We start from the raw sequence: 13847 nt of genomic DNA on the forward strand, positions 1-13847 counted from the left end.
TATATAGCATTAAATATGATGCAAAATTTATATGTGAAATACCTTGTTTGTGTGTCGTGCAGATTCGGGACAAGGATGTCTTGACCACCAACGTATTTAAAGGCCCGGAGCTGTTTTTGTGGCACTCCTCTGGAAATATGGCCGAAATTGAATTCCATGGAGACTACCTGCACACTGTGGGAAGTTTTAGGGCGGAATATTCCTTTGTAAAGCTTTGAGCTTTAAGATTTCTTAACAAATATATATTTTTTACACTTATCTGTGGATGCGAATCTAAAAAAAAACAACCAAGAAATAGATTAAATGTTACATTTAAAAAGTACACATTGCAATTTCTGTTTATTTAGTGTTTTTATATATTCATTGAACACCTTTTTGACAAAATATAGAAATTCCCTCAGCACGACTTGTGTTTCACTTGCAGCATAAGTCACACCTTAGCTCCGTAGAGATGTTGATACAGCAGTAGTAGTTTTCACCAACACTTTCAGTGCATTGCAGGTCCATCTCAATGAGGCATGGCTGCCAGAACGTCGGCGCTTGTTTATTTCCAGCTCTCAGGGAAAGGATCCCCTCCAATAAAATCACTCCACTCTCGTGTGGGATCACTGCTCGGTTTTGGCTGTGTCCTCCAGAAGAGCTCTCATGTCCAACAGAGCATCATTTACAGTCTGTGCAAACTTGGCCGCATGTGTCTCCTCACAGCTGTTGAAGGCCGTGATAGCAAAGTTGATGTGCTCATCCATGGGATTGTAACACACTCCATAGCCATCTGGCACCATTGGACCGAAGCACATCACGCAGTCGGTTTTGGAACCAACCTGGAACCGACACACACGGTCACAATGAGGGAACATACACAAGTAAACAAACGCTAGAAGCGATGATTCCTTCAAAGAGTTCGGTCTGAATGCTGAGAGATGCTGCTGTCGAGCTGAGTTATTTTGGCTGGTGATTACATCACAGCTTGCAATAGCAACGTTCAGATGCAATTTAAATAACGCAGCCTCTCAGAAGTGCAAGATGCGCACAGGCCAATCTATGACTGATGATATGACATTGCCTTGTAAAACAAGTCCACTATCTCAGATCATTCCTGGAATAGGGAGAAATAAAAAATACCAGCATTTTCTTGTTTGACAAAATTTTATCAGTTGAAAGATTGTTAAAAAAATATATTTTATTATGTGTGGTCTAAACCAGTGGTTCTCAAATAGGGGTACCCCTCGGGGTACTTGAAGGTATGCCAAGGGGTACGTGAGATTTTTTAAAAATATTCTAAAAATAACAACAATTCAAAAATCCTTTATAAATATATTTATTGAATAATACTTCAACAAAATATGAATGTAAGTTCATAAACTGTGAAAAAAAAATACAACAATGCAATATTCAGTGTTGACAGCTAGATTTTTTTGTGGACATGTTCCATAAATATTCATGTTAAAGATTTATTTTTTTTTCGTGAAGAAATTAAGGTCATGAATCCAGGTGGATCTCTATTACAATCCCCAAAGAGGGCACTTTAAGTTGATGATTACTTCTATGTGTAGAAATCTTTATTTATAATTGAATCACTTGTGTATTTTTCAACACGTTTTTAGTTATTTTTATATCTTTTTTTCCAAATAGTTCTAGAAAGACAACTACAAATGAGCAATATTTTGCACTGTTATACAATTTAATAAATCAGAAACTGATGACATAGTGCTGTATTTTACTTTTTCATCTCTTTTTTTCAAACAAAAATGCTTTGCTCTGATTAGGGGGTACTTGAATTTAAAAAATGTTCACAGGGGGTACATCACTGAAAAAAGGTTGAGAACCACTGGTCTAAACAAATTGAAAATAATTAGGGAAAAAATTTATTTGATGCATTTTAGTATCATAGGTGCACTCTAAGGCAGACGGGCCAATATTGGTGTCTTTATTCATGCTTGAACAATACACAAACCTCCAGCTGGGTTGCAGTAGTAGTCAAGTTAATCAACAGGATATACGACGATGGATATATAGTTCTTTGGTTAAGCAGGAACGTGTATATTCTGTACAGTGTAATAGCTTGAAGTCGAATAAGCTCTTTATCTTGTCAACGAATAGCTTGACACATACAGGTGGGGCTGTGCTCAGGGCCCTGGGAGGCCCGTTTTGCATGAAAAAGCGCATGTCAAATGTCAATTAGTGAATGACGGGGGCGAATCACATGAAATGGAATCACGTATTTCCAGCAGCTTCCCACGCCACCACTAATAGGAATATAATGGTTGATTTCCCCTGAGAGTCTCATTGGCTCTTATGGTGCAGTGCAATAGCGCTGGTCTCAATAAGAAGAAAATTCTGAGATCAAAACCTGGTGTAAGTGAATCTAGTAAGATTAATACGTTCATGTTTTAATGAAATTAACATTTTATTTTGCACTGGAAAAAAAAAAGAATTAAGAATGTATTTCGAATTAATAAATTTTTGTAAAAAAAACATGCATCAAATAAATCCAAATTGTATTTAAAAGAAAAAGTATAAAAATTGTTTGAATAAATAATGTCTTTCTGTGTGACAAACACATTCACTCCCTGTAAATGTGTGGCTCCTCCCACCTCCAAAGACATGCACTTGTGGATAGGCTGATTAGCAACAAAAAATTTGCCCTAGTGTGTGAATGTGAGTTTGATTGGTTGTCTGTCTATCTGTGTTAGCCCTGTGACAGGATAGGATAGGATAGGATAGGATAGGAGAGACTGTTATTTAGGCCCTGCAATGAGGGGGCGACTTTTCCAGGGTGTACCCCGCTTACTACCCGAATCCAGCTGAGATAGGCTCCAGCCCCACACCCGAGATACCAAAAAGGGACAATCGGTAGGAAATGGATGGATGGATGGGTTAGAGTTGACATATTGTATAATCACCAATATCATTTTCTAATTTAATAGCTGCTGGATGACTGAAGGGGATGATGAAAACAAATAAAATGGATGTGTTTTGGTGTCAGCTGGCGTTTTTCCAATGGCTTTAATTTTTTCATATAAAAGATACAGTATTAACATAATTCAAATATAAAGAAAACTGAATGCAATAAGCATTTTCTTGCAATTGGAACATTCCAGAGCACGCTCGCAGTTTGTGCCAGCATTTTCCATAACCACACCTTCTGCACGGTAGAAAAGTGTGTTTTTTTCTGCTTCTAAAATGCCCATAAATAATGGTACATGTGTGCTGCATGTTTATAAATATATCAAAACTTTCATAACATATATATGCAATGAATGAGTGTAACGATGGTGGAAGCCACATTATCAGAAAACAAAAACCTAATTTGAATCGTGCGGTCTGCACCAGTTATCAATTGTACACAGTTTTAGTAGTTCACACGCAACACGCCCAGTAGTAGTACACATTTGCACACGCTGTTTAATGCATGGTATTTGGATCATAGTAGATCAGACCCTTGTTTTAATCAGCAAATAAAATCCTAAACCTTCCTGAGCCTTTAGTTGGTCTCTCTTTTTGACTTGAACTCCTGCAATGCACGATATTCTAATTCATCAAGTTGCACATGTACAAACCCTGTTTCCATATGAGTTGGAAAATTGTGTTACGTAGATGTAAATATACTAAACGGAACTCAATTATTTACAAATCCTTTTCAACCCATATTCAATTGAATACACTACAAAGACAATATATTTGATGTTTAAACTCATAAACTTTATTTTTCTTTTTTGCAACTAATAATTAACTTACAATTTCATGGCTTCAACATGGGCCAAAGTAGTTGGGAAAGGGCATGTTCACCACTGTGTTACATCACCTTTTCTTTTAACAACACTCAATAAACGTTTAGGAACTGAGGAGACTTATTGTTGAAGCTTTGAAAGTGGAATTCTTTCCCATTCTTGTTTTATGTAGAGCTTCAGTCGTTCAACAGTCCAGGGTCTCCGCTGTCGTATTTTACGCTTCATAATGCGCCACACATTTTCGATGGGAGACAGGTCTGGACTGCAGGCGGGCCAGGAAAGTACCTGCACTCTTATTTTACGAAGCCACGCTGTTGTAACACATGCTGAATATGGCTTGGCATTGTCTTGCTGAAATAAGCAGGGGCGTCCATGAAAAAGACGGCACTTAGATGGCAGCATATGTTGTTCCAAAACCTGTATGTACCTTTCAGAATTAATGGTGCCTTCACAGATGTGAAAGTTACACATGCCTTGGGCACTAATGCACCCCCATATTGATTGATTGATTGATACTTTTATTAGTAGATTGCACAGTTCAGTACATATTCCGTACAATTGACCACTAAATGGTAACACCCGAATAAGTTTTGCAACTTGTTTAAGTCGGGGTCCACGTTAATCAATTCATACAATCACAGATGCTAGCTTTTGAACTTTGAGTCGATAACAGTCTGGATGGTTCACTTCCCCTTTGGTCCGGATGACACGATGTTGAATATTTGCAAAACAAATTAGAAATGTGGACTCGTCAGACCACAGAACACTTATCCACTTTGCATCAGTCCATCTTAGATGATTTCGGTCCCAGAAAAGCCGGCGGCGTCTCTGGATGTTGTTGATAAATGGATTTGGCTTCGCATTGTAGAGCTTTAACTTGCACTTACAGATGTAGCGATGAACCGTATTTAGTGACAGTGGTTTTCTGAAGTGTTCCTGAGCCCATGTGGTGATATCCTTTAGAGATTGATGTTAGTTTTTGATACAGTGCCGTCTGCGGGAACGAATTCAATGTTGGTTTCCGGCTATGCTGCTTACGTGGAGTGATATCTCCAGATTCTCTGAACCTTTTGATGATATTATGGACCGTAGATGTTGAAATCCCTGAATTTCTTGCAATTGCACTTTGAGAAACGTTGTTCTTAAACTGTTTGACTATTTTGTCACGCAGTTGTGGACAAGGGATTGTACCTCGCCCCATCCTTTCTTGTGAAAGACCGAGCATTTTTTGGGAAGCTGTTTTTATACCCAATCATGGCACCCACCTGTTCCCAATTAGCCTGCACACCGATGGAATGTTCCAAATAAGTGTTTGATGAGCATTCCTCAACTTTGTCAGTATTTATTGCCACCTTTCCCAACTTCTTTGTCACATGTTGCTGGCATCAAATTCTAAAGTTAATGATTATTTGCACACCAAAAAAAGTTTATTAGTTTGAACATTAAATATGTTATCTTTGTAGCATATTCAACTGAATATGGGTTGAAAATGGTTTACAAATCATTGTATTCCATTTATATTTACATCGAACACAATTTCCCAACTAATATGGAAACGGGGTTTGTACATTCTTCAATGTACTGTATCTAAGTGAACATACCTGGCTGGTGGAAAGATTGTAATGGTGAGCCACAGCAAAGGAAGTGTCCATAAATATCTCAGGCATAGATGTGAGGTCTACAATACCCTGCATCTTCAATCCTAGAAGGTGTCGGTCTATGGCTTGTCCGTGAATGGCCTAAAAAAAAAAAAAAAGCAGCTGTAGCTCATGAGGCAAACTGTAGTGAGTTACATAGTTCAGAGAATAAAATGATAAGTCCTCACATTGTATGTGCTCTCCGTGTGTGTCTGTGCAGCCTTCCGTAGCAGTGCCAACCTCTCTGTGTTCTAGAGGAAAGATTTCAAAGGTCAGTCCGAGAATATCACGTATGTCAATACTAGTGTATCTTTCAAGAACATTTTCATTATACCTGTTTAGCTGTGTCCTGCATCGCTTGGACGAATTTTAACGAGTCCATGGTCGTTACTCGTATTGCATCTGTTCGTCCATATTTGAACATTCGCAATGACGCGCTCTCATATGTGGGGCAACATGTGTTATACATCCTGAAATGCAAAATTAGACTTATCAGGAAATGGCTCCATACTATGTTTGTCAATTACTTATTTGTTACCTAAAGTAGGCAAGCTGCAGAGCCATTTGAATGAAAGCATCTGGACTCAATTTGTGCTGCTTTGGCACATTTTTCCCATAATGAGAGAACAGTAGAACCTTTACATCCAGGTCATGTACCATTCTGGGAATGCAAAGAAAGTCATATAAAAAAAGTTCGAGGGGCTAAACATTATATTTTTAGACTCTACTTGACCTACATATTCATATTTTGTTTTGCTTTTTCAATGTCTCGCTTGACCTCCGGGGTGATGTTGAAACGCAGCTTCTGAGGCATGACCAAAGGAACCATTGGGGAGCGGACTATTTGATTCTTCTGCCTGTGACAAAATAAGAGCATGATCTGTAGTTTCCTGGGCCGTTCAAAAATGGAGACAGCATCCCATCAAATAGAATGGAATGAAAAGAGAGCTTACATATACTTAACAACGTAATCAATGAGGAACACAATAGGCGGGCCCTCTGCAGGTGCATGTTCATACACCAGTCCACATGTGCCATCTTCACCAACAATAAACTGTGGAGGATTCATATGGACACTGAATTTCCCAATCGTCCTAATTAATGTAAATTCATCTTCACTCACCTGTAACGTCTTGTCAAACCAGCGGTTGCCACTGTTCCAGCGAGCACCGCCTCCATGCAGCATTTGTGCAGCCACGCGGCTCTGGTACAGCTCATCTGACACACGGGGCATGGGCGCATCCAAACATACAGTGAAAATACTTTTTTGGATGGCACGCACTGACTCCTTGTTTGTCCTATCTGAGGAGTGAGATACAAGAGAACAAATAGAATTAACCAAACGCACTTGAGGCCTTCATTTGTGCCTTCCTTGTTATGATCCGCCGCCCGGATCATATATTGTTTTGGGTTTTGAGTCCTTTTTTTGTTTTGCCAATCGTTTTGGACTCTTCCTGTTCTTAGTTTTTGCACTTCCTTATTTATCTTGTCTCCATGGTTTCTGATTTGTTCCACCTGCTCTTGTTTCTGACGCGCACCTGTGTTTTGATGATTGCTTTAGTATTTAAGCCTGCCTTCGACCTCAGTTCTGTCTGGTTTGTTTCCATCGCGTTGGAAGCGCATTGAGTCACCCCAAGATGCACGAGGACCAGACCGGCAGGAACTGCAGGTAAGAGCTTGGTTTAGTATAAAAATGATAAAATAACACTGGTACAAAAGGAAAAATAAAGCGCGTGCCTACGCACGGGAAGCTAACGCTAAACTTAGCATGCAGTCCAAAAAGTACAAGAAGAGCGTGCCGAGCGCACGGAGGCTAAGGAGCTACTTAGCAAAGGTACAAGGGTTTAGGAAATGCCAACGTGACTGTTGCTTACCGCAAAACAAACAAACCAGACAGAACTGAGGTCGAAGGCAGGCTTAAATACTAAAGCAATCATCAAAACACAGGCGCGCGTCAGGAACAAGAGCAGGTTGAACAAATCAGAAACCACGGAGACAAGATAAATAAGGAAGTGCAAAAACTAAGAACAGGAAGAGTCCAAAACGATGGGCAAAACACAAAAGGACTCAAAACCCAAAACAATATATGATCCGGGCGGCGGATTGATTGATTGATTGATTGATTGATTGATATTGATTGATTGATTGATACTTTTATTAGTAGATTGCACAGTACAGTACATATTCCGTACAATTGACCACTAAATGGTAACACCCGAATAAGTTTTTCAACTTGTTTAAGTCGGGGTCCACGTTAATCAATTCATAACATTCTTACCTTTAATCAGATTATTATATGCTTTTCCCCAAGTATTGCGGTGCTGTGACGTTAGTATACCAACAGGCTCCTTGTTGGTCTGCAACGAGGTGTTCCAAATTTTTTCCAGTTGCATGTATATTTGATCCACTGTAAGTGGAGTACCATCGCTGTTGTAAACATCCAGGACGAAAAACTAGGAAGAAAAGAGGCAAAAGGAGCTTACTAAATTGTGGCATGCACGAGTAGAACAACAGTGCCATCTGCAGTACCTGGAAGTTATGAACTACAGTGATGTGAGTGGGCTGAGTTTTCCCGATGGCATGATTTACAACAGTGTCTCTCTTTGGTCCAGGGATACGGCAGGAGGACAAGATCTGGTAATACTGGTCCATGCAGAGGGGTTTCTTGCTCAGATACTCTATTGGTAGCGTCTGACTGTGGCACATGAACATAATGTTTCAAGATAATCACTATTGTTTTGGTGTATGATTATGATACAGTGAAATCTCTCAGTTCAGACATAATATATTCTGGACACTGGCTTTGTTTGGATTTTGAAATAATAGGAATAATCCATTCAAAACTCAAATTGATACAATTGGAAAACCTTTAACAACAAGAAAATAAGATACAATAACATTTAACTTGGGCTTCACGGTGGCAGAGGGGTTAGTGCGTCTGCCTCACAATACGGAGGTCCTGCAGTCCTGGGTTCAAATCCAGGCTCGGGACCTTTCTGTGTGGAGTTTGCATGTTCTCCCCGTGAATGCGTGGGTTCCCTCCGGGTACTCCGGCTTCCTCCCACTTCCAAAGACATGCACCTGGGAATAGGTTGATTGGCAACACTAAATTGGCCCTAGTGTGTGAATGTTGTCTGTCTATCTGTGTTGGCCCTGCGATGAGGTGGCGACTTGTCCAGGGTGTACCCCGCCTTCTGCCCGATTGTAGCTGAGATAGGCGCCAGCGCCCCCCGCGACCCCAAAGGGGAATAAGCGGTAAAAAATGGATGGATGGATGGAACATTTAACTTTAAGTATGATTATTTTTTTCAACATCCATAGACAAGTGACATGTTAGAATAATTTAGAAAAGTGTGACTAAGAATGCAATTTTTCTTCAAAGTCCTTTTAAGTCAGGCACTCTGTTTTGAGTCTTATGATGTTATTAATACACTGTGAGAGTCCAACTATGTTATTAAAGGGGAACATTATCACCAGACCTATGTAAGCGTCAATATATACCTTAATGGTGCAGAAAAAAGACCATCTATTTTTTTAACCGATTTCCGAACTCCAAATGGGTGAATTTTGGCGAATTAAACGCCTTTCTGTTTATCGCGCTGGAAGCGATGACGTCAGAATGTGACGTCGCCGAGGTAACACACCCGCCCTTTTCATTTTCAACACATTACAAACACCGGTTCTCAGCTCTGTTATTTTCCGTTTTTTTGACTAGTTTTTGGAACCTTGGAGCCATCATGCCTCGACGGTGTGTTGTCGGAGGGTGTAACAACACTAACAGGGAGGGATTCAAGTTGCACCACTGGCCCGAAGATGCCAAAGTGTCTACCGCCAGACCCCCATTGAATGTGCTGGAGTTTCTCCACATTTTACCGGCGATGCTAAGGCAGACATGGCACAGAGATGTATGGATAACCTGCAAATGCATTTGCAACGATAGTCAACGAAATCACAAAGGTGAGTTTTGTTGCTGTTGACTGCCAGCTAATCGATGCTAACATGCTACGCTAATCGATGCTAACATGCTATTTACCGGCGGTGCTAAAGCAGACATGGTACAGAGATGTATGGATAACCTGTAGATGCATTTGCAACTATATTACGTTTCCTCCCACCCACATTTAATGCGAAAAAAACACTTACCAATTGACGGATTTAAGTTGCTCCAGTGTCAAAAGATGCGAAAGTCCTGATCGTTTGGTCCGCACATTTTACCGGCGATGCTAACGCAGCTATTCGGCCATGCTATGGCTATGAATAGCGTCAATGGCTATTCGCTCAATAGCTTCAGTTTCTTTTTCAATATTTTCATACTCCAACCATCTGTTTAAATACATGCGTAATCTGTTGAATCGCTTAAGTCGCTGAAATCCCAGTTTGAATCCGAGCTAATGACACTATATCTTGCTGTGGTACTCCCATTGTTTGTTTACATTGGCAGCACTGTGTGACGTCACAGGGAAATGGCCAGTGTCTTCGCAGAGAGCGAAAATCAAGCACTTTAAAGCTTTATTTAGGGATATTCCGAGACCGGTAAAATTTTGAAAAAAACTTCAAAAAATACAACAAGCCACTAGGAACTGATTTTTATTGTTTTTAACCCTTTTGAAATTGTGATAATGTTCCCCTTTAACATGTTTTTATTCCAAACGTGCCAGTGTTAGCCTACTCTCAAATCTTCACAAGTCATATGCCCCAGCTTCTACACCCCTCTCTGACGTCATCACTCATCGACTGTAGTTCTTTACTAACTTACACAGTCACACCACCAGTTTATTTGTCACGGGCAACAAATGTATTCCAAATATGACAACGTCTGATTTTACGTGAATCAATACATGTTAGTACAAACGAAAATTTGGTCGATGTCTGTAGAAGGACCGAATTTGGTACATATTCCTAATGGATGGACGGTTTGACATGTTGGAACAGATTGGAAAAACTGAGGTACCACATTATTTGTAATATACCTGGTGAACCTCACCTGTCAATCATTTCTTTAAACTCCAACACTCCTGCTATCAATTTAGCTGCGAATCTGCACAGAAGATATATCACTGAGTTATGACATAATGTAACAGAATGACACATGATGATGTAGGCTTATGTCCAGTTGATTGACACAGATATTCGGTTATCTGCACTAAGTTTAAAACTAAGATCATGACTTGCTGGACTCCTCCTGCACATGGTGGTCATGTTCACAGCATATCTCATGAGTCACAGCAGTCAAAAACAGCTGGGCAATGCTAGGGGTATGCTTTAAATAGCCAACATGGTGAGGGAAGCCTGTGTAAAGGTCGACTCGAAGCTCCAACTGAATATGGTTTCGACAAAATAATTTTTATTGTAAACTGTGAGGTTTGTCTGTTAAAATCATGGTTGTTTTTAAAAATGATGACAGATGTGAACAAGGGCATGTATTGTGTGTGATGATGTAAATGAGGTGTGGTTGTATTGTATAATAAGTATGGGTCAACGAAAGGGCATTTTATGACTTTTCTTAATTTGATTACATTAATTTGTTCTAATTTTATTACATGATTTTTTTATCCCTTTAATTTAGGTAGCTAGGGACTGCAAATGGAAATTAGCTATTTAGCTATTATCTGGTACAGAACATATCTGTTTTTGAGCTTAATGTTTCTGTGCATTGTCCCTTCAACTAAAGACTAAACTAAACTAAAACTTGTCTTACATGGGTACAACATCATTAAATAATTATTATGACGTTAATGTCTGACAAAGCGAGAAGAACCTGACAAAACAGGATATCTAAGGCCTGTCTTAGGTGTGGGCACTTGTGTTTACAACAGTGAGAGGTTACATTGGTTTGTGGCTTGTGGTTCACCTCATCTGTCCTTGGCGATCTTGGAAGTGCATACGTGGCAAGACCACACCAGGGCTCGTGCAAACAGCGACCGGCATCCGACAGTCCAAATAGGCAGACTGCATCCACCATTCAGACAACTGTTAAAAACATTAATAAAACAGAATTGGAGACTTGGTTAAGAATTGTTATACCATTTAATTATTAACCTAGAATTATATGGTATTATTATTACCATAATATTATTATTATATGATTAAATATATAAACCCAAATCGAAGCACAAGCTCAGAGGGGGACACAGCCTTTTCAGTTGCGGATCCCAAACTCTGGAACGATCTCCCTCTCCATGTGAGACAGGCCCCTTTTTTGGCTACATTTAAGACCCTTCTTAAAACCCATTTTTATTCACTGAGACTTTAAACAATTTTAACTTTTATAACGTTTTTTAACTTTTTTAACTGCTTTATATCTAACAATTTGTTCTTAGGGAAATTTGTATTTGCTTTTTCAATGTGTATTTTACTTGGCAAAACTGAATTGGCCCTAGTGTGTGAATGTGAGTGTGAATGTTGTCTGTCTATCTGTGTTGGCCCTGCGATGAGGTGGCGACTTGTCCAGGGTGTACACCACCTTCCGCCCGATTGTAGCTGAGCTATGCACCAGCACCCCCCGCAACCCCAAAGGGAATAAGCGGTAGAAAATGGATGGATGGATGGCTTTTAACCCAGCGAACTGTTTTTAACTTTTTTAACTTTTTTAACTGCTTTTTATATAGGTTGATTGGCAACACTAAATGGTCCCTCGTGTGTGAATGTGAGTGTGAATGTTGTCTGTCTATTTGTGTTGGCCCTGTGGTGGTGACTTGTCCAGGGTGTACCTCGCCTTCCGCCCGATTGTAGCTGAGATAGGCACCAGGATGGATGGGCTTTTAACCAAGCATGAGACTTTGAACTGTTTTTAACTTTTTTAACGGTTCTTAACTTTTTTAACTGCTTTTTATCTAACAAATTGTTCTTAGGGTAATTTGTATTTGCTTTTTCAATGTGTATTTTTACTTCTGTTTTAAATGTTATTTTTTAGTCTGTCCTTTGCCTCTATTTTCTTTGTTGTGTACAGCCCTTTGTTCTTCAACTGTGGTTGTTTTTAAAGGGCTTTATGAATAAAGTTGGTATGATATGGTATGGTAATTCATTAAATGATGAAAGGCTGACTTGTGATATGATGAAGGTAAAACACATGAAATATCTACCCAGTTGTCCGTCTTTCGGGCCCGTCGCTCCAGACCTTTCTGCAGACGATCCCCGACCCCACCCTTCAGGAACTCCTCCACCAGCATTCGGGTGTGCTCCAGCTCCTCTTCACTGACAATCGGTTCCAAAGCAGCCAGGTAGTGATCGCATGTCTGTTTCAAGGGCGGCACAGGCAGCTTCGGTAAACCCTCCTGGTGAACCAGGGACCTTTCCTGGATCTGCGTAACTGGCCGAAGAAGGCGACATGGTTTCACCATGCCAGGCCCCAGCTGGAAAAAAAACATGCGATTTGATTAGAACTACAAAAATCTCAGCTAAAGCAGACCAATTTAAAAACAGATCAGCTTCAAATTGTGCACCTTCATCATCATTTCCTGGGTATGGCTGTTTTTTGTAACCTGACTCTTGCCAGATCCTTGTAGTTCGCTGAGCTCCACACAAGGATCTGGGATCGAGGGCAATGCAAACTCCTTCTGGATAAGAATGAACCTATCGGGATCGCCGGGCGGGATTTCTTAGATTTGATGTAAAGCCGAAGCAACTGTTTGATTCAAACAACAATGGCGCCACGCAGTGAGGAGTCGTGTGCTGATATTGATTCTGCTGATGCAACTGTTTTGTCGAATATATCGAATATTAATTCTTTAAAAGATCTAACAGAGATTGTTTTTTAACTTTTCGCTCTGTCATTATCCAATATGTCGGCTGTTCTGTTTTGGATTTCCCAGTGTCGCTTTCATCAGCGTCACGGTTTCATTCCGATGTGAGTGGTTGAAGTAGCACCTCATTCAAGTGGTTTAACCAATCATACATTTTTTTTTTTTTTACAAGGACCTGCCTTCTGAAATACATCTTCTTTTGAGAAGTCCCAAATCCTTGTGTGGAGCTCAGCGGACCAGAAGGATCTGGTGAGAGTCAGGTTGGATTTTTTGGGGTTTTCAAAAAATTAAAAAGGGCAATATTCTGTAGTATACTGGAGGGAAACATAATGTATCTGCACAAGAATCTGTTACCTCTAAAGCAGTGGCTCTCAAACTTTTTTTTTACTCTCCCCGACCCACCATAATATAACATTAACAGACAATAGCATAGTAGGCCTAAGTATTTATTAAAAACCAGGTAGAGGTTTTATTTAGAAATGTATTTAATATTTGAGCCCACTGTAACATTACGCAGGATTTGAACAGTAACACTGTTTGAATATAGGAAAGGAAAACACTGTACTTTTAATGAAGTGATTTTTTGGCGTACCATGAGATAGAGCCCAAGTACTAAGTGTTTGAGAATCACTGCTTTAAAGTTTAAAGTTCTGTGACCCTCAATAAATAAGTTTGCATAACTTTTCCATCAAGCACACAGATAATTAGTAATTTTGCTGAATCTCAAATGTGCAAAC

At 39.8% G+C, this 13847-nt stretch overlaps 2 protein-coding genes across 3 annotated transcripts in view; one reads left to right on the plus strand and one right to left on the minus strand.

Annotated features, from left to right (window-relative positions):
* Window positions 1-671, plus strand: part of adamts13 (ADAM metallopeptidase with thrombospondin type 1 motif, 13) — a 39086-nt gene extending 38415 nt beyond the window's left edge. For both annotated transcript variants that reach the window (XM_061906879.1, XM_061906880.1), the window contains exon 29: window positions 63-671. In XM_061906879.1, the coding sequence (XP_061762863.1) occupies window positions 63-218 (156 nt within the window). In that variant the 3' untranslated portion in view covers window positions 219-671. The remainder of the gene's footprint in view (window positions 1-62) is intronic.
* The window catches only part of zgc:154046 (Carnitine O-acetyltransferase-like), a 16399-nt gene continuing 2874 nt past the window's right edge, over window positions 323-13847 (minus strand). Inside the window, exons 2-14 of the mRNA XM_061906881.1 lie at window positions 12451-12720; window positions 11220-11338; window positions 10353-10406; window positions 7898-8063; window positions 7647-7821; window positions 6492-6670; window positions 6322-6422; window positions 6106-6225; window positions 5907-6029; window positions 5703-5838; window positions 5557-5619; window positions 5333-5470; window positions 323-821 (exon numbers count right to left, since the gene is read on the minus strand). Of these exons, the coding sequence (XP_061762865.1) occupies window positions 606-821; window positions 5333-5470; window positions 5557-5619; window positions 5703-5838; window positions 5907-6029; window positions 6106-6225; window positions 6322-6422; window positions 6492-6670; window positions 7647-7821; window positions 7898-8063; window positions 10353-10406; window positions 11220-11338; window positions 12451-12720 (1860 nt within the window). The 3' untranslated portion in view covers window positions 323-605. The remainder of the gene's footprint in view (window positions 822-5332; window positions 5471-5556; window positions 5620-5702; window positions 5839-5906; window positions 6030-6105; window positions 6226-6321; window positions 6423-6491; window positions 6671-7646; window positions 7822-7897; window positions 8064-10352; window positions 10407-11219; window positions 11339-12450; window positions 12721-13847) is intronic.

The sequence above is a fragment of the Nerophis ophidion genome, linkage group LG07 (assembly GCF_033978795.1).
Source record: "Nerophis ophidion isolate RoL-2023_Sa linkage group LG07, RoL_Noph_v1.0, whole genome shotgun sequence".
Classification (NCBI taxonomy): domain Eukaryota; kingdom Metazoa; phylum Chordata; class Actinopteri; order Syngnathiformes; family Syngnathidae; genus Nerophis; species Nerophis ophidion.